Raw genomic sequence first — 23209 nt, forward strand, 5'->3', positions numbered from 1 at the left:
ACACATCTGATATATATATACACACACAAATATATACAAAGACACACACACACTCTGGTCTAATATGCATACACAAGCTGATACATGCACACACACACACACACACACACACACACACACACACACACACACACACACACACACACACATCATTAAACATACACAAACACACAAAACACTAATATACACAAACACACAACCTGTTACACAGGAGCGCTCCTCAGATCAAACATTTAGGACATCTGGGATCTGGGGTTGAGTCGGTGTTCCAAATTATCCTAAAGGTGTTCAGTGAGCTTCAGTGAGGTCATTATTCAGGACACGAGTTCAGGGGACAGCATTCTGAGACATTTTATGGACATTCTAAAACACATGTATGAGTGAGATGGTTGTGATATTTTTCTTGGCAGTTCCTGAGCCGCCAACGTCTCTGAGCATTAAAGACGTCGGCCCTGGTGGGACAGTGGAGGTGATGTGGCGCGCTCCTGACAGCGTATATGACGACTTTGAGGTAAAATGGCTGCCGAGAGACGAGCTGGAGATGTCCAAACCGAACCTGGAGAGACGCATCATGTCTGGTCTTTACCCTGGACGTCTGTATAACATCAGCTTGTCCACCGTGAGTGGAGGGACACCAGGACCTGTGACCTACAGCTCAGTTGTTTACCACACCATCCGTACAGGTGAGTGTGTGCACATTTACACTCACACACACACACACACACACACACACACACACACACAGACAACTAGGATTCAGCGTTCTAATTCTTACACATACATGATTTGACCAAAAGACAGATAGAAAGATAAAAACAAACAGACTGACAGACAGACAGACAGACAGACAGACAGACAGACAGTGAAAAATGGGACTGACAGAGAAAGATACAGACAGGAAAAAAGGAACAGAGATATAGAGTGTGTAAGAGAGAGAGAGAGAGAGAGAGAGAGAGAGAGAGAGAGAGAGTGCAGAAACAGACAGACAGACAGACAGACAGATAGGAACCAGATTTGTGTGTGTGTTTGTGTGTGTGAAGGTGGGTGTCCGATGTTCTTAATAAACTCCATCCAGCTCTGGAGAATTGTAGCTGGAACACGAGAAGTTCGAGCTCGAGCTGAGGAAAAAGCATGATTGATCAGGGTCCAGCATAGCAGAGCACAGCAGTAGAGTCCTGTCCTAGTTTTTCTAAAAGATGTTCTCCATTTCCTCCTGGCTGAGAAGTTTTTGTGTGAAGAACAGAATGCAGTGCTGGCGTCTATAACGTGCAGCTGGTGCTGGATTTCGCTTGGTTCGCGTGTTGGCCCAAAATGAACAATACCGTTGTACCCGCAAAGAAACACACCACGCTAATGAGGTCGAGCAGAAGCAGAACATTGACAAATAGACTATATGGACAAAAGTTGTGGGACACCTAGATTGTCCAGCCATACTGTATGTGGTTCTTCACCACAAATCTGAAGGCACTCCGTAGTCATTGCATGAGATAGCATGAAATGTTACCCTCATTTTAACACAATCCAAACCTGTTCCAGCATAACACAAAAACCATATATTTTACATGGGTTGGATTGAGTGGAAGATCTTGAATAGCCTCTTTCAGACCTAGAAACCCTATTGAACAAAGTTTTCAACGACTCCATGGTTTCCTCGGCTCAATTACATCAGCACCTGATTTTACTAACGCTCTTGTAGCTGAATGAGCACAAATCTTCACAAAATCTGGTGAAACATTTTCCCAAAAGATTGGACCATATAACAGTGGGTCTCAATGTACATTTCCAGCTTTTGACGACCTACAATAATCTCATTTATACAACTGAGCAGTTAAGGCTTAAGAGCCTTGCTCCCTTTGCTCCCCTTGCTCCCCCTCTTAGTGGGGGTGACCTTCTGATCAGAAGTCCAACATCTTAACTACAGATGCTCATGTATATAAAATGTCTAGCATATTTCATTCTTACATTTCTTTCCTAAATTATTAATGAGCGTGTTGTAAAAAAAAAAATTACTGTCACTCGTTAAAGAAGAGTCACAGAGAGTCTTTTGATTCTGTGTTCTAGTTGTTTGGCAGATGCATTCGAAGCCTCTCTCTTTCTCATGCTGATTGCACTGATTTGACTGATGAGTTGATAGCAAACAGCTATTACAGGACCCCAGGTCCTCACTTTTTCTCTCTCCGGTCCTCACTTTTTCTTTCTTAGAAAAAGGGAGGACCAGTGTCCCTTAATAGCTGTCTACTATCTCTACTGAGACTGAGAGACTAAATAATGTATTCATGAGAGCATGCTGTGCTTCCACTAGGCTGCGCCGTCATCAATCTTATGCATCCCCCAGAGCCGAGGAACGTAACATCGATCCAGAGAGTCGTCGCCCGATCAATGTTTGCATTCCTTTAGTTTCATTCAGAATCGTGAATAGACTCAACTTTCCACCCTCTTTTTTCCTTTGTTTTTCGTTTGTTTCTGATCATCTGCGATGAACTTTTAAGCACAATGAAGCGCTTTAACATCATTTGAAGTCGATCAAAGTAGCAACGATGGCTCGCTCTGCATGAAAACAAATTCCCTTCTCCAACACACCTGACTGCAGCAAGGTGCTGAGGAGAGATTGCTTATATTAATCAAGCGCTTGGAAAGAGACCAAGTCCGTTTGCAAAGCTATGCTCGCACCATGCTACACTTTGCTGACTCACCGTTGTCCACCGTGTGATTGCACTGCAATCGTGAATCGGCTGAAACAAAGTCATCTTGAGAATTAGGTCACGTTAACAGGAGATGGATCCTAGATCAAAATAATTTTTTTTTCTTGAGCCCCGCCCACACCATTCCCACCCACATTCATGAAGCTCTGCCCCCCAGCAGCCACAGTGCCCTATAGAGTCTCTAGCAACTGGTCACCAGCCAGTGAATATTTGCTGAGCCAGGATATTTCATTATTTTTTGTATGTATTGTATGATGGCGCTTAAAATAAGATAAAATGGGCGTATCCAGTGACAAGACCAAGTAAAAAAATTAATTATGCAAACATGGAACAACCTATCGGTGCGGTGATGACCAATAGGAGGAAAGATAGTAGACCATACATGATCTGTCTTCTGATTTGTTGTCAAAAGTTAAATGCTAGTTGCTCCACCCACTGATAAGGGTTACTATGGCAGCCAAAATCTTGTGGAACATTTTTGTAGAAGAGTAAAGGATATTCTACCAGCAAAGGTGAGGTGATAGCTCAGTGGTAAAGGCTCTTTGTCATTGATTGATAGGTTGGGGTTCAAACCCTGGTATTGCCAAGCTGACAATCTTGAGCCCTTGAGCAAAGCCCTTAGTCCTCAGTGCTTTCCATTGGTGTCCCCAGCTCCTAACATTGTTGATATATGCTTCATAATAATTGCACTCTGCTGTAAAGTACATGTGACAAGTACAAAGCATCTTTCTTAGCGCCTTTTTTAAGTATCAAGATTTAAGGTTTCCTCAAACTTCCGTAAATGATCATTAAAGATTTTTTTACAAAGAGTGCGAATTTTGACTTTGTCCCCAGAACTCATCCCTTTCCTTCCCTTCCTTCAGCTCCAGGACCAGTCCAAAGTCTCCACTGCCATCCATTGAGCTCCAAGTCCCTCTCGTGCTCCTGGAAGCCACCAGCCTCTGATTATAGCGCTTACTTCATGGAATGCAGGAGGCAAGGCTCCCGAGAACCTGTATACAACTACACACTGAGTGCCAGCACCCAGTTTCAGCACTTTGACAATTTGGAGCCTTTTAGGAACTACACAATCTCGATCGCGGTCATCTCCGGAGACAAGAAAGGTGCAACCGTCCAGAACAGCACCTTCACCATGATCGACCGTAAGTCCTATGTTTTAGATCGCCAAACACAAGGGGGACAAAAAATGAGACTAGGTTCTTAGTGTCATGATGAGTGATGATCTTCCTGTTCAAATCTAAATCATGTTTTTGGGAGTTTTGGGAGAGTCGGAGGAAATTTACGTAAATTCTAGACTTTCCTGCTTGATTGAATCCAAAACATATCCAGGATTTGGCACAGAAATATACACCAGCAGGGGCAAAATCTGGAATAACAAAAAATAAATAGACAAATTAATCCAAGCAGACTAATAAGCATCCTTTAACGTGTATGAAAGATCTAAATACGAAGAGAAGTTAGAGAAGGACAGGGTACCTCATCTCACCTGAGCAGATGTCCCCCGAGAGCAGCTTCACGAGCAGCCTTGAATAAAGATTCACTTAAATAGCCCAGGTCACCTGGGAAAACGAGGCGAGTGAGTGAAATGCAGAGAAGTGAGGGAGAGGGGGGAGAGAGTGACAGAAAGAGGAGAGGATGGCTGTTGGGAGTCTGGGTTGTTTGAGCTTGTCTGCTCTGCTGGGAAAGGCAGGGAAGCAGAGAGAGGCCAAAGCTAACGGAATTAGACCGGCTGAGACGGAGCCACATTAGAGCCCAAATCCTCCAGATGGCTGCGTCTGATCTGCACAAGTGGAGCAGATTTATGGCTGTGGATTTCGAGTTCTAATGCCTTCTATCCACATTTTACACAAGGTTTTAGCAGCCAGAAGTGTGGGTTTACTATTTATTATTTCATTAACACTATACCTGACTTTTTTTTAGCTTAATGCGTTTTTTTAACTGTTAGCACAAACTTGAACACACAATTGTATAGGATGTGGCTAGCATAAACTTTTCCCTTCGCTTGATTTAGGAAAATCAAAGCTCCAGCATGACAATGCTTCTCACCCTTCATCAGTACCTGACTTTACTAATCCCCTCATGGCTGAATGAGGACGATTAGGGTGAGGAGGCCTGGGTATGAGGTTATATTGTAGCTTGATGGTCATGTGCAAAGGAGTGGCATGGGGTATATCGGTAAAAGAATGCTGAGGATGGAGCCGGCAGGCAGGAGGAAAAGAGGAAGGTCCAAAAGAATGTTTATGGGTTTGGTGAGGGAAGAAATGCATGTGGGTAATTTGAAAGAGGCAGATGTAGAGGACAGGGTGGTATATAGGCGGATGATCCGCTGTGGCGGCCCCTAATGGGAGCAGCCAAAAAAAGGAGAAGAATAAGGTAAGGTTAGACCTCTATATCAGGCCATTTAAAATCCAACTTGTGTAAACTTTTTTTATTTCTTTACAATTGTGTGCCTCTAACTCAGGTGTCCCACTATTTTTGTCCATGTAGTGTATCTTTTTAGCATCTAGTAGTAGATATTAGTGTAATCTTTTTGTAAGCTGAGGACGGAGTAGACCTGATGGAGGCGAATGAAGGTTTAGAATTACATTAAAAATAGTCCAGGTGTCTAACCTGTACAGAGTTGTATGCTGGTCAATGATCTTGTCAACAATTTTCCTGAAGGTAAACATGAAGTTCCTTAGCTGGCACGAATCACTCGATGAAGGCTTTTATGTTTGCAGGGCCTCCTGTGCCTCAGCCCACAGTGCGCATTAGTGAGAAAGCAGCCCACATCACCCAGTCCACCATCTTCTTCAAGTTCAACTGCAGCTGGTTCAGCGACACCAATGGGGCTATTCGCTACTTCGCCATCGTTATAGCCGAGACTGATGGTACGCCTACTCTGATCACCTGACAATTAATCATTTTTATTTTAAATTGCATTAATGATACAGAAAATATGTTTGGGGCACTCAGTAAATATACTTTTTTAATTTGACATTAATAGTTGGAATGCTACCAGTGACTATATACAATAATGGACGTCTCAGAAGGGACCTAAAAGTGAAGCCAGAATTTCTCCTCAAGTGGCTGGCTGCACAATTACCATGTTTAGCTCTGTCCATTTTTATGTTCCCCTCACAACATTCCAAACAGAAGTTAAAATTCTTACTGTTGAGCCACTTCCCAACTAAATTTTTTGTAAATTAGGGTCATAGTGCAGGACCAAATATGATTCAAGATTCTCAAACAGAGAGAGTTAAATACATTGCTCAATCAATGGCTGATGCAGGGGTTTGAATCCATACACTTTTGCTCAGACGTTCAATGCTTTATATCAATGTCAATGTTCCAAACAAAAGTCCAACGTTTCAGCTTCCTCAACTACCAAGCTATCGCTTTCTAATTAACTTGTTAGGGTCAGGTTGCGGAATCAAAGATGATAGAGGACTGAAAACAGAGAGGGGTAATGGTTCTCAAGGGCCAGCAATGGCTAATGTGGGGATTTGAATTTGCAACACTTTAATCCAAAGTTCAATGCCTTAATAGCAATATTTAAATCACTGAACAAACATTTTCCAACCATCTTATTCGGTAATTGGCATCGTATAGATGATACCAGAACAGGGAGGATTAAGGGCCTTGCTCAAGGGCCTTATACCCTCCCAAAAAGGAGTTCGATGTGTTAAAATACTGAGCTACAGCTTCTCAATAACTTGTTAGAAATGTGGGGTCAGGTTGCAGGGTTGGACATGATACAGTTTAGAGAATCCAGTCCTTGTTCTTGAGCCCAACAGTGGCAGCTTGATGATTTAAACTTATGACTTTTTTGATCCAAACTGAGGACCACTGCTGAAACAGAGTGGTTTAAAATTCATCTTCAAGGACTAACAGCAGCAACTTGGCAGGGCTTGTACAGTATTCAAACCCCTGACCTTCAGATCAATACCCTAGAGCCTCATATTGTCTATAAATATGTAGGTATGGAGCCTGTCTTGCCTGAACACAGGCATCCTCTTCCCTCGTACCTGGACTATAAGCGCAACAGCTCTGTATTAGCCTACCAGACCAGCTACTTTCAGAGCCTGTGCGGAGATGACCTTGATTCCACCAACACGTTGTTCGAGATCAACCTTGGGGCCGGCATGGATCGTCTTGGTGGAGCCTGCGAGGAGGAGCCCAGTCGGCAGGGGAACTATTTCTGTGATGGACCATTAAAATCCAGAACGGCCTATAGGTAACGTGTACCTCAAATAAGCACACACGGAACCAATTAGTTTAAGGTTATTAACTTTTACAGTCATTGTGTTATGTGAGAGTAAATGTTAGTAACATTTTATAGAGAGTGTAATTACCCACTCAGGGTAGATTCAAATAATACGACTCTCATTAATCATTCAGGGAGATGTCCTTAAAGGCCATTTTAACTGAATTTTTAATTTTGTTATAAAATCACAGGGAAAAAAATAGACTACATGTCACGCCTGAAGCCCAGAATAACTGCCAGCACCTACTCTGTAAATCTGAAATGATGTTTTTATTTAGAAACGCTTCTATTCCAAACTCAATTAGACTGACAGACTTGTCTGAGACGTGCTTCATCAGTCAACGTCTGGCAAAAGAATCCATCTATTTCTCAAGCTCAAATTTTTAGAAAGAATTATTACATGAATTTAGCATCATTTTACAGGGAGGGAGGAAGAAAGAAAGAAAGAAAGAAAGAAAGAAAGAAAGAAAGAAAGAAAGAAAGAAAGAAAGAAAGAAAGAAAGAAAGAAAGAAAGAAAGAAACAAAGAAAGAATCAACCAATGAAAATAAAAATATAGAAAGAAAGAAAGAGAAAGAAAGAAAGAAAGAAAGAAAGAAAGAAAGAAAGAAAGAAAGAAAGAAAGAAAGAAAAAGTTTTACAGATGTTTTTTAGTGCAGCAGTGCAGTCAGCAGATGTGTATAATTTGTTATTGGTATATACAATTTCCATATGTATGTTCGTTTATGTCGAAAAGTATTTGGCCTTAGTTATCAGCCCCCCACACACACACACACACACACACACACACACATACACACACACACACATACACACACACACACCAGCATCTGTTTTAAAAGCACCTCTTTGGGGGAGAGGCTAGAGGATAAAAGGGTTAAACAGCTGTATGGTTTGTTCCAGGCTTAGTGTCCGTGCCTTCACCCAGCTGTTTGATGACGAGAACAGGGAGATGTCTCATCCTCTGTTCAGTGACACCTATCTGTCCCTTCCACTGTGGACACAAGCAGGTGCGACGTTAGTACACTCCTGTGTCTCGTTTATGTGTCTCAGTGCTGCAGAGCTCAAACTAATTGCTCTCATTCCTCCAATCAGAGCCACTGGTGGGCGTGGTCGAGGGCATCAGCGCCGCATTGTTCCTCATCGGGATGATGATCGCTGTGACTGCCTTGCTGATCTTCAGGCAGAGGGTCCGCAAAGTGTGAGTGTGTATACACACACACACACACACACACACACACACACACACTTCCTGTGTAAGGCAAACTATTAGCCATTTTATTCACTCATAGAAAGAAAGGAAGAAAGAAAGAAAGAAGGAAAGAAGGAAAGAAGGAAAGAAAGAAAAAAATAAAAATAAAAAAAGCTCTGTTTGGCCATACAGACCAGTGCACAAGTTTATGTCCCCCAGATTTATGAGTAATTTCTAAATAAATTAAAGAAAGAAAGAAAGAAAGAAAGAAAGAAAGAAAGAAAGAAAGAAAGAAAGCTGTATGGACATACAGTTCAGTGCAAAAGTTTATACCCCCTGTTTTCTGACTCATTTGTAAATAAGTATAGAAAGTCTTCTTCTTCTTCTTTCGGCTGCTCCCATTAGGGGTCGCCACAGCGGATCATCCGTCTCCATACCACCCTGTCCTCTACATCTGCCTCTTTTACACCAACTACCTGCATGTCTTTCCTCATCACATCCATGAACCTCCTCCTTGGCCTTCCTCTTTTCCTCCTACCTGGTGGCTCCATCTTCAGCATTCTTCTACCAATATAATTCATGTCCCTTCTCTGCACATGTCCAAACCATCTCAATCTCGCCTCCCTCACCTTGTCACCAAAACATCCTACATGTGCTGTCCCTCTAATAAACTCATTTCTAATCTTGTCCATCCTCGTCACTCCCAACGAAAACCTTAACATCTTAAATAAGTATAGAAAGTAAAAGTGAAAAATCAAGAAAGAAACAAACGTTATGGAGGGTTATGGTGAGTGCAAAAGCATGTACACTCTTGATTTCTGAGTCATTAATTTGTATTTGTCTATTGATTTTCTGTGTGTGTTTGTGCAGAGCGGTGCAAGAAAGCCCTCTGGTCAGGATGAGTATGTGGAAGGAGCTGCCCACCTCAGGGATGTATGTTGGGGTCAGAAGGTATCTGTTTATTTTTAATTTGTTTGTTTGTTTGTTTAATAAAATGAAACTGTTATAAATAAGGGAGGTTCAGTAGTGAATGCTGAGTCACGCCTCATTAAGTCAGAAGTCTGACGGCATACAGTAAATCTGTTGAGGTTCTGTGAGTGAACTCGGCCTGAAATATTGACTTCTAAGACGAGCCAAAAAAAATCTCTTCCCTGTAATGAACAGATCTCATTCGATCAGGGTTTGAGTGATTCGACGCTTGACTCAGGACTTTCCATACTGCATGATTCGAGACAGTGTGAGGAGAAACAAACGTTGATATGAAAGTAGCTGAAAGAGCAGGAAACACTGTAGAGCTGCAGCAGATCATTCAGGGTCCAGTCCCATCACCACAACCTGCTTCAGAGCTCCAGAAAGCCACAAAACTATGTTTGTTTATTCCAAAAATACGGGTAAACAAGCTATGTTTATTCTCAGATTATATATACATTTTTTTTGTTTAGTCTGAGATCACAAGTCAAATTTTTATGTTTTGTCTTAGCTCGCAAGTAAACAACTTTTTGTTTAATTCAAAATGAAAGTAAACCATTTTTTATATTTTGAGATTACAAGTTAACAACTTCAATTTATTCTGAGGTTACGAGTAAACAACTTTTGTTTAATCTGAGGTTTGGAGTAAACATTTTTGTTTAGCCTGAGAACACATGAAAACAATTTTTTTTAATTCTGAGTTTAAAAGTAAACAACTTTTTTTAATTTTGCGATCAGGGGTAAACAACTGTTGTTTATTTAGAAATTTTAAAAAGTCAACAGTATTTGTTTATTTGTAAATTATAAGTAAACAACTTTTTTGTTCTGAGATTGTGTAAACAACGTATGTATACAGTATTCTTAGATTACAATTATTACCATTACTATTACTATAATTTTTTTTTTCAAATGACTAGTATACAACTTTTGTTTATTTCTGACAATTACAAATAAAAAACAAATATGGTTTATTCCCAAATTACAAGTAAACAACTTTTTTTTTACTCCTAAATTACAAGTAAACAACTTTGTCATTCCCGAATTTATATAAACAACTTTATTTGAGATTAAGATTAAACAACTTTTGTTTCATTTAACTTTTGTTTATTCTGAGTTTAATTGTAAATGACTTTTGTTTATTTTGAGATCAGGAGTAAACAACTGTCATTAATTTAGAAGTAAAAAAAAGTTTACAGTATTCGTTTATTCATAAATTACAAGTAAACAACTTTTGTTTGTTCTGAGATTGAGTAAACAACTTATGTACACAGTATTCTTAGATAACAATTAAACAACTATTATTTTCCCCAAATCACTAGTATACAACTTTTGGTTATTTCTGACAATTACAAATAAAAATCAAATGTAGTTTATTCCCAAACTACAAGTAAACAACTTTTCTTCATTCCCAAATTAGAACTAAACAACTATAAACAACTTTCGTTTCATTCAAGATTACAAATAAACAACTTTACTTCTGTCTTCTGTCGAATAGAAAACTAATATTAGCATTACATGATGTAGCATTAGCATTCAGTAAACAAAGCACAGAACAAAAGCACATGGGAAAGTCTGGTCTTGAATAAAACCGCATTATTGCAGATTGTTTTTCCGCACTTTCGAGATGTTTATCTGATTGATCCACGTGTACGTAAAAAATTTGACCTAGGTTTGACATTGCGAGTGAGATAGAGATTGGGATACATGATACGGACGGAAGTTTGTTGACACCTGACCTTGCTTTCTGAACGTCCCATTCCACATGTAGTCTTTATTTGATGTAATAATAACTTCCACTCTTCTGGGAAGATGTTCCATTGTGTTCCTCTGAGTTTGTAGGAACAGATTGGGGAAGAACCACATAGGAGTGGACAAGTCAGGTGTCCTCATACTTTTGGGGAGAACCTGATCTCACACCCCACACTTATCCTGCTTTTTTCTCTCTTTTTTTGCAGCAACCGGCGTTTATCCAGGTACGTGTACATGTACTCCTTCTCGTTCTTACTGATGCAGATATTTCTTACATGGATATAGCTGACTCTGTGTGTGTGTGTGTGTGTGTGTGTGTGTGTGTGTGTGTGTGTGTGTGTGTGTGGATGATTAGCCCTATCAAAGCGGCCCACTTCGAAGCTCATCTGGGGAAACTTCAAGCCGACTCCAATTACCTTCTCTCTGAGGAGTTCGAGGTAAAAACGGCAGAATCGCAATCACACTCTACACTCATCTACTGCAACCCTGAGACACCATGCGCTCTCTCTCTCTCTCTCTCTCTCTCTCTCTCTCTCTAACATGCTTTATTTCTCCCGATCAGGGCTTTATTTCTTTATAATGGCAGCATAAATAAATGTTGTTTACTCCTGATCTGGGATTAAACAAGTGTTGTTTGTTTTCATGGCCTCGGGAATCAGCAACAGTTGTTTGCTTGGCGTCTTGAAATAAACACATTTTCGTTCATTAGCGATCTCCACATAAACAAAAGGTGTGTACGAGTTAACTAAACATTGACAAACTTTTTTTTTTTCCTTGATCAACAAACAAAAAACAAAAAACGTGGTTTAATGTAACGGTTTACTCCTTATTTCAAAGTGAATTTTAAAAGTTGTTTTGGCACAAACTAGACATAAACAAACAAAAGTTTTTTTTTAATCTTGGAATAAGCAAACACTTACTTATACCCTTAAAAGAATTTTTTTTTTTTTTATAATATCAAAACAAACAAATGTTTTTTTCATTGTTGTTTTTGTTTTATCATGAATGTAAATCTAGAAACAAACAAACGTTGTTTACTGGCAATCTATATGCAATAATTCTTATAATTTGCAAATCAACAACAATGTTTACTTGTAATATTGATATAAACCAAATCTTTTTTTATTTCAAATCAATATTTAAACAAAAATGGATCCCTCAAAATCTAGAAATAAACAAACCCTCTTTACTCAACAATTAAAAAAAAAAAACGAGTTGTTTACTCATCGTGTGAAAACAAACAATATATGTTTGCTTGTAATCTGAAAACAAACAAAAGTTGTTTGCTTGTAATCTAAAAATAAACAAATGTTGTTCGTGACAAAAATGAAAGTTGTTTGCTCGCAATTTAGAAATGAATGCAAGCTATTTAACTATAATCTAGAAACAAACAAAAGCTGTTTATTGATAAGCTTGATATAAACAATCATTTGTCTGTTTACTCTTTTTTTTTTCTCTGGACATGATGTAAAGTGTAAATCTGGCAAAATTTGTGAATCTTTAAAGCCTCTGCTGCCACCAAAACAGTAAAGGTGTCGCGCTGTAATGTCGAACTACACAGCAGCTGTGATCCACAAGTAAACAGCTGTTGTGTTTAGATAAGAAGCTTTAGAAGATTTAGAAGCTCCTCGTCTCTGCTGGAGTTTCGATCCTGAAAGCCAGACGTCCTTGCCTGTAGATATTATTATAAAAGCCTCACCTCCTCGTAGCTTCACCCAGATGCCTCCTCAGCTCTGATTCTTCTCCACAGGATCTCAAGGACGTGGGACGGAACCAGACTCTGGATGCGGCACGTCTCCCAGAGAACCGCTGCAAGAACCGATACAACAACATCCTGCCCTGTAAGTATCCTTACTACAACCAAGAGACCAAACTTCAGACTCCTAAATCACTTTGTGTGTGTTGTTGTGTGTAGATGATGCCACACGTGTCAAGCTCTCGTGCCTAGAGGACGACCCGAGCTCAGACTACATCAACGCCAGCTTCATGCCGGTGAGTCACGAGTCCTTCAGGGAACATCTGGATGCTGATATAGTAATATCAGGACATGGAACGTGCGTGTGTGTGTGTGTGTGTGTGTGTGTGTGTGTGTGTGTGTGTGTGTGTGTGTGTGTGTTGGAGGGCGAAGGGTAGGGCTTTGTCATTAGTATTTGATAGTGTCGATGGAAATGGATTCATATTTTCTATCAAAATACTTTAATAAGAGGTTATACGTGATGACATCATAAAAATGCCGCCTCTGATTGTCCCAGACCTGTTGAGATCAGATCAGAAAATTGATCCATATGGAAGAGGGTGGCAAAGGTCAAAAATGCTGCCAGCATTCAAATAGGCGTCCAATGACTGATAAATAAATATCTGTTTGCTGAATACTGTAATTTCCGGACTATTAAGCGCACCCATATATAAGCCGCACCCACTGAATTTTACAAATATTTTTTTTTTGAACATAAATAAGCCGCACCTGTCTATAAGCCATTTTTACCAATTAACTAATGAACTTTACACAGGCTTTAAAGACAGTGTCTTTTACACGGTGTAACAGGTGAAATATGTTGTGGCTTCTTTAGGAGCATAGTGGTATTTTGGGAATAGCCTGCTGCCGCATTTTTCCGATTACTGCATGTGTGCGAGACCGAGAAATATGTCCTTATTATTTTCTTATGCTAATTTCTTTGACTAACCCGTAACGCTGTTGCCAATAAAAATAAAAAAGCACGAGTTTTGGAAACCTGTCTGTGCTTATATGATTTCTGTTGCAACTGGAGTTAGCGAGCTCTCCCTTCACCCAGACTCAACGCGTTACAACGGCTTGTATCTAAACAGTAGCCGACCAAGAAAGTCATTGTTCACTGTCTTCCTCCTTCCGTGAAAGTTTTTTCTCCCGATGCCGTGCAGCTCAGAACAGAGGTGAGGTGCGTTTTTTTTTCATTTCCGTTGGGAAATTTCAATGGTCTAATGTTATGTCTAACAGTTTTTTGGCTTGAAGTTTGTAAAACCGGGAAAACCACAGGAAAAATCCATAAATTAGCTGCTTCGTTGTTTAAGCCGCGGGGTTCAAAACGTGGGAAAAAAGTAGCGGCTTATAGTCCGAAAAATACGGTAGTTGAAGTGTTTAGTAGCGCCGTGATTTTGCATCTGATCGCATGAATGACTGTCTGACACATAATATATTATTATATTTACGATTAACAAACGATGAATTAGTTAGAAACTGCTATTAATGCAAGTGCTTTTAGTTTTCTTATGAATGACTTGTTTATTTGTTATTTACTCAGTGTTACTGATGTAAAGCAGCCCTTCGTTACCAAACATCGAGTAACTAAATTATGATACAATTATGATTCAGTCGCAACATTAAACTGTTGGTTACTTTAAAACTTACCTTCTTCTGAGAGATCACATGGATGGGAATATTTTATCTGGTTGCATGTGTCAGATTTATTGCGCAACTCGTCCAGAGAAAAGCCGTTGCTATCAAACATTGTTTACTTAACCAACTTGATCAACAGGCAAAATGTCATGCTCGAGTGTTTTTGAGTCACTTTTAAACTACAAAAATACAGTAGTTTATTTTGATTCATGATGCGGCTGCTGTAGTTTATTTTAATTCACTAAAAGTTAACGTATTTGGTAGTTTATTTTCAAATATATTTTGATGTGTCTTTGCCCAACCCTGTGTGTGTGTGTGTGTGTGTGTGTGTGTGTGTGTGTGTGTGTGTGTGTGTGTGTGTGAATCGATGTGTGGAAATTTGCCACTAAGCAACTTTCCAGACTTTTGCATATGAATAACATTTGTTGGGTCACAATCACAAGTAAACAACTTCTGTTTGTTTTTAACTTAAAGTACCCAAATTGTGTTTATTTCCTATTTTGTTTATTTTATTATTCAAATTAAACACAATTTCTTTATTGTATGATTTGAAGTAAGCATTTTGTTTACGTTATGGTAAAAAGTAAACCACTTTTTTTATTATTTTACCATAACGTAAACAAGTTGTTTATTTTCATGGGAAAAAAAAGGTTTATTGTGTGACTGGAAGTAATCATTTTGTTTCTTTTATGATGTAAAGCAAACCACTTTTGATAATTTTGTGTATCAAAGTAAACCATTTTGTTTATTAGACAATTCAAAGTGAACAAATTGTTTCTAGTATGATTCAAAGTAAACAAATTTTGTTTGTTTCAGTATGTCGAGAAAATAATAAATAAAATTAAGGAATAAAATAGATTTTTTTTTATTATTAATTTTAGTGATCATTTCATACATTTCTTATTACATCACCATTAAAAAAAGTGTTATTATTATTACTATTATTAGTAGTAGTAGAAGTAGTAGTTTATATATTTTGTATATTTAATATTAAATTTTTTGGTCACTGAAACAGGCTGATTGCTGATTGCTCTCAAAGCCCATGGTTTATTCGTTTGTTTGTTTGTTTGTTTGTTTGTTTGTTTGTTTGTTTGTTTGTTTGTTTGCAATAAAACCAAATATGAAAACATATTTTAAAATATTTTTTGTAAATGCTGCCTGTTTTATTTATTTATTTGTTTTGTTTAATTATTATTATTTTTTTTAAATAAATCAATTTTGTTTATTATATTCATACTGTTACATTTTTGTTTGTTTGTTGCACTGTGCGACTAGTAAAACTTCTTACTGCATTACATCATGTGTGTGTCATACAAATGTAAGAAACAAACCCCCCTGACCCTCGTCCCCTCGCATCCTCGCTTTGTGTACCAGGGGAATAATTTCCGGCGGGAGTACATCGCCACACAGGGGCCACTGCCCGGCACCAAGGACGATTTCTGGCGTATGGTGTGGGAGCAGAACGTTCACAATGTCGTCATGGTGACGCAGTGTGTGGAGAAGGGCAGGGTGAGTAGCGGAGTGAGGCGTCAGCGGTGCCACGGCAACGCATCGATACCACACACACACAGACATGAAGAAACGCTTAAGCACACACATGCACACCTGCACACACACACACACACACACACACACACACACTCATGTACGCATTAAGACACACACAAAAACACAAGAAACACACAAACATGAAGAAACACACACAAACACCCATAAAGACACACACCGTTGCGTGTACACATACAAAGACCCCCACACACACACACAACACACACACACATACACACAAGAACACATACTGAAGATATAAATAAATAAACAAACACAAGTAAAGCAATCTGTTACACAAACATCACATATATGTGTGTGTGTGTGTGTGTGTGTGTGTGTGTGTGTGTGTGTTGCAGGTGAAGTGTGATCAGTACTGGCCCTTGGACAGGGAGCCACTGTACTACGGTGACCTCGTGGTCCACATGCTCTCCGAGTCTGTCCTGTCCGAGTGGACGATCCGCGAGTTCAAGATCTTCTGTGTGAGTGCACGAGTGAGGTGTTCACTCTGAGCCTGGAGTTTCACCCCGACACACTTTTCTACACTCGTCTATCGCTCAGCCATCCATCTTCAAATTCATCCACCTGCTCGGTCCTGAACTTATTATCCACTCCATTCATAAAGCTGTTGAAGCTCCTGGTGCCTTTTTTCATGATTTTCCCACTTCTCCATTAATCATCTCGAGCCGTGGATGATTAAACCATGACTACGTTGTTCATGTGTGTGCTGTGTGTATCGATGACCCAAATGATGCTCAGGATGGTCTACTCTTATTTTGTGTGGCGTTTTTAGGAAGGCCAGCTGAGTTACCCGAGGATCGTGCGTCACTTCCATTACACGGTGTGGCCTGATCACGGTGTGCCCGAGACGACCCAGTCGCTCGTCCAATTCGTGAGAACGGTGAGGGATTACATCGACAGGGTGTCCGGATCGGGGCCTACGGTGGTCCATTGCAGGTACGTGTCATTCGTTGCAATCTGAGTTCCTTCACGAGCTTATTTAGTGGCGGACAGTTTGTTTAGTCTCCGCCTTGCACTTTGAGAGCTTTTTTTATTATGATTAAACTCGAAAACATACACCACAATGCCAGAGTTATGAAAAAAAAAAGGAAATACAGTTAGAGCAGTGTCACTGTGGTTGCTCACTGTGGTTAGTGGAAATACGATTTGTTTTGTGCATGCATGAAATCTCTGCGATATGGATTCTTCAAGAATTTTACTTCAAAGGAGAAAATCCTGCCAATTCCGCATATCAAGGGAGTAAATTAATGAAGGATGGAAGAAATAAAGATATTTGTTAAAGTATGCTGAAATAAGCAGAACAGTTAAGTAGATTGTATCTTAAGAAAATTTTAAATTAAATGTAAAACACTCACAGTCCAGTACTTATAAAGGTGAGGTGGGGAGGTCTGGCATGCAGTTAGTGTAAAAAATTCATCTAAAATGTGTACAATATCTTTTCTAGCTTCCACTCCATACCAGTACCTTCCTGGAGCTGGCTTTGTCTTTGTGTATTATCATGCTGGAGAAGGTTTTGGGTCTCCTAGTTCCAGAGAAGGGATAATGTCATGCAGTTGCTTTCTAAGACATCCTGTACAAGTGTGTATCTCTGTATGAGTGTGTGAGTTTGTGCCTCCATAACCACATATGGCTGAAAAAGTCGGGTGTGCAAATACATTGGCCGCACAGTGTAACTGTTTAATCCGGGTATTAATGTTTAATGTGATCATGAATGAAACAATAGATATTATAACAGTGGGTCTGTTATAAAAGGAGAAGTGCAGATGAATAAAATAAAAAGAATAAAGGAGAATTAGGGACCACATTTAAAATAGAAATTACGATAACTGTATATATAGAACTAGAATTTGTGTAAATTTGTATATAAAAATTTTTATAATTTAAAAATAGAAAAATATAATTAATAATATTTAGCTATGTGTGTGTGTTTGAAAAAATAAATAATGATAATGAAAAGATATTTTCAATACTTTTATTGTAATTATATAATATATACAATTATAATATATTTATATATTGTCATAAAAAATGAAATAAAAATGTGTTTATATGTATTTTATATATATATATATATATATATATATATATATATATATATATATATATATATATATATATATATAAAATACATTTTCTTCTTCTGTCCTCTAAATCTGCCTCTTTCACACCAACTACCTGCATGTCCCTCACCACATCCATGAACCTCCTCCTTGGCCTTCCTCTTTTCCTCCTACCTGGTGGCTCCATCCTCAGCATTCTTCTACCAATATAATTCATGTCCCTCCTCTGCACATGTCCAAACCATCTCAATCTCGCCTCCCTCACCTTATCCCCAAAACATCCTACATGCGCTGTCCCTCTAATAAACTCATTTCTAATCTTGTCCATCCTCGTCACTCCCAACGAAAACCTTAACATCTTCAGCTCTGCTACCTCCAGCTCCACCTCCTTTCTTCTACTCAATGCCACTGTCTCTAATCCATACAACATCGCAGGTCTCACCACAGTCTTATAAACTTTCCCTTTCGTTCTTGCAGATACCCTACTATCACAAATCACTCCTGTCACTCTTCTCCACCCACTCCACCCTGCCTGCACTCTTTTCTTTACTTCTCGAACACACTCTTCATTACTTTGCACTGTTGACCCCAGGTACCTAAACTCTTCCACCTTCTTCACCTCTTCTCCCTGCAACCGCACCACTCCACTGCCCTCCCTCTCATTCACACACATGTACTCTGTCTTACTCCTACTGACTTTCATTCCCCTTCTCTCCAGTGCATATCTCCACCTCTCCAGGCTCGTCTGTCAACCTGTCCATCACCACTGCAAACAGGAAAGGGCTCAGGGACGATCCTTGATGTATTCCAACCCTCACCCTGAACCAGTCTGTCGTTCCTACTGCACACTTCACTGCTGTCACACTGTCCTCATACATGTCCTGCACCACCCTCACATACTTCTCTGACGCATACTTCCTAGATGGTCACCTCTTCTCTCAGCCTGGCTTCCACTTCTCTTTCCCATAACTTCATGGTGTGACTGATCAACTTAATTCCCCTGTAGTTACTGCAGGTCTGCACATCTCCCTTATGCTTAAAGATCGGTACCAGCACACTCCTTCTCCATTCCTCAGGCATCCTCCCATCTTCCAGAATCTTGTTAAACAATCTGGTTAAAAACTCCACTGCCATCTCTCCTAAACATCTCCATGCTTCTACAGGTATGTCATCTGGTCCAACCGACTTTCCACTCTTCATCCTCTTAATCGCTGCTCTCACTTCCTCCTTACTAATCCTATCTACATCCTGCTTTACCAACTCCACATCATCCAACCTTCTCTCTCTGATTTTCCTCATTCATCAGCTGCTCAAAATACTCCTCCACCTTCTCAACACACTCTCCTCACTAGTCAACACATTTCCCTCTCCATCCTTTATTGCTCTAACTTGCAGCACATCCTCCCCAGCTCGGTTCCTCTGCCTGGCCAATCGGTATAAATCCTTTTCACCTTCCTTAGTGTCCAACCTCTCATACAGCTCCTCATATGCCTTTTCCTTGGCTTTCGCCACATCCTCTTACCTGCTGCCGCATCTCCTTGTACTCCTGCCTACTTTTCTCATCACTCTGTCTATCCCACTTCTGTTTTGCCAACCTCTTTCTCCTTATGCTCTCCTGCACTTCCTCATTCCACCACTACGTCTCCTTGTCTTCCTTTCTATTTCCAGATGTCACACAAAGTACTTTTGTAGCTGCCTCCCTCATCACTCCTGCAGTAGTTTCCCAAACACCCAACACCTCTTCACCACCACCGAGCCCCTGTCTGACCTCTTCCCTGAACCTTACACTACACTCTTCCTCCTTCAGTTTCCACCATCTTATTCTTAGTCCTCACTCTCTTTCTCTTCTTCTTCGCCTCCAAAACCATCCTACAGACCACCATCCGATGCTGTCTAGCTACACTGTCCCCTGCCAACACCTTACAGTCTCCAATCTCCTTCAGGTTGCATCTCCTGCATAGAACATAGTCCACCTGTGTGCACCTTCCTCCACTCTTATACGTCACCCTATGATCCTCCTTCTTCTTAAAATAAGTGTTCACCACTGCCATTTCCATCCTTTTAGCAAAATCTACCACCATCTGCCCTTCCACATTCGTCTCCTTAAGGCCATACCTACCCATCACATCCTCATCACCTCTGTTCCCTTCACCAACATGCCCATTGAAGTCTGCCCCAATCACCAATCGTTCTTTCCTAGGTACACCATCTACCACTTCATCTAATTCACTCCAGAATCTTTCCTTCTCCTCCATCTCACAGCCAACTTGTGGAGCACAGGCACTGATGACATTTATCATCATACCTTCAACTTCCAGCTTCACGTTCATCACCCTATCAGAAACTCTCTTCACCTCCACTACACTTTTACTGTACTCTTCTCTTAGAATCACCCCTACACCATTTTTCTTTCCATCCACACCATGATAGAACAGTGTGAATCCACCTCCAAAGTTCCTGACATTACTCCCATTCCACTTGGTCTCCTGAACACACAACATATCTACCTTTCTCCTCTCCATCATATCAGCTATCTCTCTCCTTTTACTCGTCATAGTACTCCTCTCCTTCTCCTCCTTCGGCCAACAGTAGCCCAATTTCCACCGGTACCCTGTCGGCTAACGATACCTGTGGCGGTCGTTTTTAACCCGGGCCTCGACCGATCCGGAATGAAATTCTCATTTGTGATCCGCATATTTGATTTGGCACATGTTTTACACTGGATGCCCTTCCTAACGCAACCCTCCCCATTTACCCGGGCTTGGGACCGGCACTAAGAGTGCACTGGCTTGTGCATCCCTAATGGCTGGGTTTAAATTTAAATTAAATTAAATTTAAAACAGAGTGCATACACTACTTTCACTGCTTGTAGTTTATATATATATATATATATATATATATATATATATATATATATATATATATATATATATAAAATATAAACTGTGTATGCACTCTGTGTGTGTGTGTGTGTGTGTGTGTGTGTGTGTGTGTGTGTGTGTGTGTGTGTGTGAGTGAGAGAGAGAGAGAAAAACAGAGTTGAATTAATATCGAACACCTCCACACGTTCATGTCCAGAGGTCATGCCACGGGGGAGTGCACATCTCCATCTTTCTCTCTTCCTCTGTGGTATCTAATATTATTGGATTTGAATCTTTCTGTGATTGACTTCATTACATTCGTCGCTTTTTATTAGTCCTTTTCTCTCCCCACAATGCATTGCAGAGCCTCCTCTTTGTGAGGAAAAAAAAAGCGCTACAAACTGCAAAAGAACCCTTTATGAAACCCTTCTGCGTTCGGAAAAATGCTGGTGTTGTTGGTGTAGATGATAATCCAGAAACAAGAGTTTGATTGAACAAAAGGTGTGGTTCTTCTCCATGTCTTTGGATGCGGTAGCATTTAAACTGGGGGACCCAAAATCTGTTCCAGCATGAAGTGCACAAAGCCAGCTCCATTTAGATATGAGTTGGCATGGTAGATCTTGAATGACCTGCTATAGAACGAGAAACCCTTTTGAACAACTTTGGGGATGAATGTAAACCAGGCCTCCTCACCTCAACTACATCAATACCTGACTTTATGAACACCCTTGTTGCTGAATGAATTTCCAAAATCTCCAAACTCTATTGCAACATCTTCCTAGAAGATGGAAGCTTATTCTAACAGTAAATCAGCTGTAAAGGCGGAGCAAAGAATTTAGAGCTCAGGTATTTCCACACTTTTGCCCATAGAGTGTAACAGAGTGCCATTCATGCCTATTTCCGTTCACATTTACTCACCTACGTGAAACTGTCCGAAAAAAGAGAAGGTAATTGATCAAATGTGGCGTGCTGACCGTAAGGGGTTTACGCTCCACGAGCTCTTCAATCACGTCCGTAGCGTTCTTGCTTTAATTGCATTAGTGCCATACGCTACGCACCTGAAGCCTGGCACCAGATGATGGATGCGACGAGGCCGGCGTTATTCTGACGGATTGGTGTACAAACCTTCATATTTCATAGTCACTGAGATCTAAGAATCGGAGTCAAGTGGGAGTTTAAAAAGGATGGGGATTTGCTTGCAGGATAATAAATCGCTCATTCGATGGCACAATTTACAGAAATCCGAGCTGAATCTCTGGACGGAGGACTCCAAGTTGTTTGTTTGTCCGCCGAAGGGCTGAAGAGTGGTACCATAATAAGTGTCTGCAATCAATTTTAAGACAGTATCTGAAAAATATATTCTGCTTTGTGCGTATAAAGAATAACGCCTCACTCTTCCTGGGCCTCCTCAGCGCCGGCGTGGGTCGTACCGGGACGTTCATCGTGCTCGATCGCGCCTTACAGCAGCTGGACACCCACGGCACCGTGGACATCTACGGCTGTGTGTTTGATCTGCGCCTGCACCGCTCGCACATGGTGCAAACCGAGGTAGGGCATCCTGAGAACATTTACCCCTGAATCATGATGACAAAATAAAACCAGTGTCTATAACAAAGGTTCTGTCCATGCAGAGTCAGTACGTGTACCTGCATCAGTGCGTACGTGACGTTCTGAGAGCCAGGAAGCTTCGCTGCGAAACAGAGAACCCTCTTTACCCTATTTACGAGAACATCAACCCTAATTTCTATAGAGGTGAGTTGTGCTAATAAAATACAGTTTATAGTAATTGAGTGTAATCATATATACACACACATCACTAGCAATTTCTAGTCATGATCTGGCAACCCAAAAGTGAGGTTTAATCACCCAACCATTCCAAACGATCGACCTGATTCAAACTTCCATGATTTCAATCCATCAAACTCAAACAGGAAGTTTGACATCACTGTATATCCCTGGACGAAATCCTGCTCCTCAGGCAGAACAGAATGTCGTACACTAGTTTGACATACAGTAAAGTAATATGATAAAAATAAAACTTGGTCATAAATAAAACTGCCATTGCTGCATGGTTGGTGCTTGGACCCCGCAATTGCTGCTTACATATTTATTATTATTGGCTGTAGTAGGAGTAATAGTAGGGGACCAAGCACCAAAGATAAGACTCAAAATCATCTTTATTGCCTAGTATCATCTGTATAATTTAGTCTATAGTCTAGTTTAAAGATTATTGGTCCTTGTTGATGAGATCCGTTAAATATTTAACTGCGACTCAGTAGTCTAGTCTAAAGATTATTGGTCCGTTGTGAGTCTAAAGTCTAGTCTTAAGATTATTGCTCCTTGTTGATGAGTTCAGTTGTGAGTCTATAGTCTAAGGTCTATAATCTAGTCTAAAGATTATCTTTCCTTGTTGATGAGGTTAGTTGTGAGTCTATAGTCTATTTTAAAGATTATCGGTCCTTGCTGATGAGGTCAGTTACGACTCTATA

General features: G+C 40.2%; 1 protein-coding gene across 1 annotated transcript in view; it reads left to right on the forward strand.

The window, feature by feature from the left end:
- ptprb (protein tyrosine phosphatase receptor type b) overlaps positions 1-23209 on the forward strand; it is a 58290-nt gene that overhangs the window by 29854 nt on the left and 5227 nt on the right. Inside the window, exons 15-30 of the mRNA XM_046872762.1 lie at positions 411-683; positions 3566-3844; positions 5423-5572; positions 6663-6918; positions 7851-7957; positions 8043-8148; positions 9010-9090; positions 11064-11081; positions 11213-11294; positions 12608-12698; positions 12773-12849; positions 15605-15739; positions 16138-16260; positions 16572-16735; positions 22133-22268; positions 22352-22472. Of these exons, the coding sequence (XP_046728718.1) occupies positions 411-683; positions 3566-3844; positions 5423-5572; positions 6663-6918; positions 7851-7957; positions 8043-8148; positions 9010-9090; positions 11064-11081; positions 11213-11294; positions 12608-12698; positions 12773-12849; positions 15605-15739; positions 16138-16260; positions 16572-16735; positions 22133-22268; positions 22352-22472 (2199 nt within the window). The remainder of the gene's footprint in view (positions 1-410; positions 684-3565; positions 3845-5422; positions 5573-6662; positions 6919-7850; positions 7958-8042; positions 8149-9009; positions 9091-11063; positions 11082-11212; positions 11295-12607; positions 12699-12772; positions 12850-15604; positions 15740-16137; positions 16261-16571; positions 16736-22132; positions 22269-22351; positions 22473-23209) is intronic.

This window comes from Silurus meridionalis, chromosome 18 (assembly GCF_014805685.1).
Source record: "Silurus meridionalis isolate SWU-2019-XX chromosome 18, ASM1480568v1, whole genome shotgun sequence".
Taxonomy (NCBI): domain Eukaryota; kingdom Metazoa; phylum Chordata; class Actinopteri; order Siluriformes; family Siluridae; genus Silurus; species Silurus meridionalis.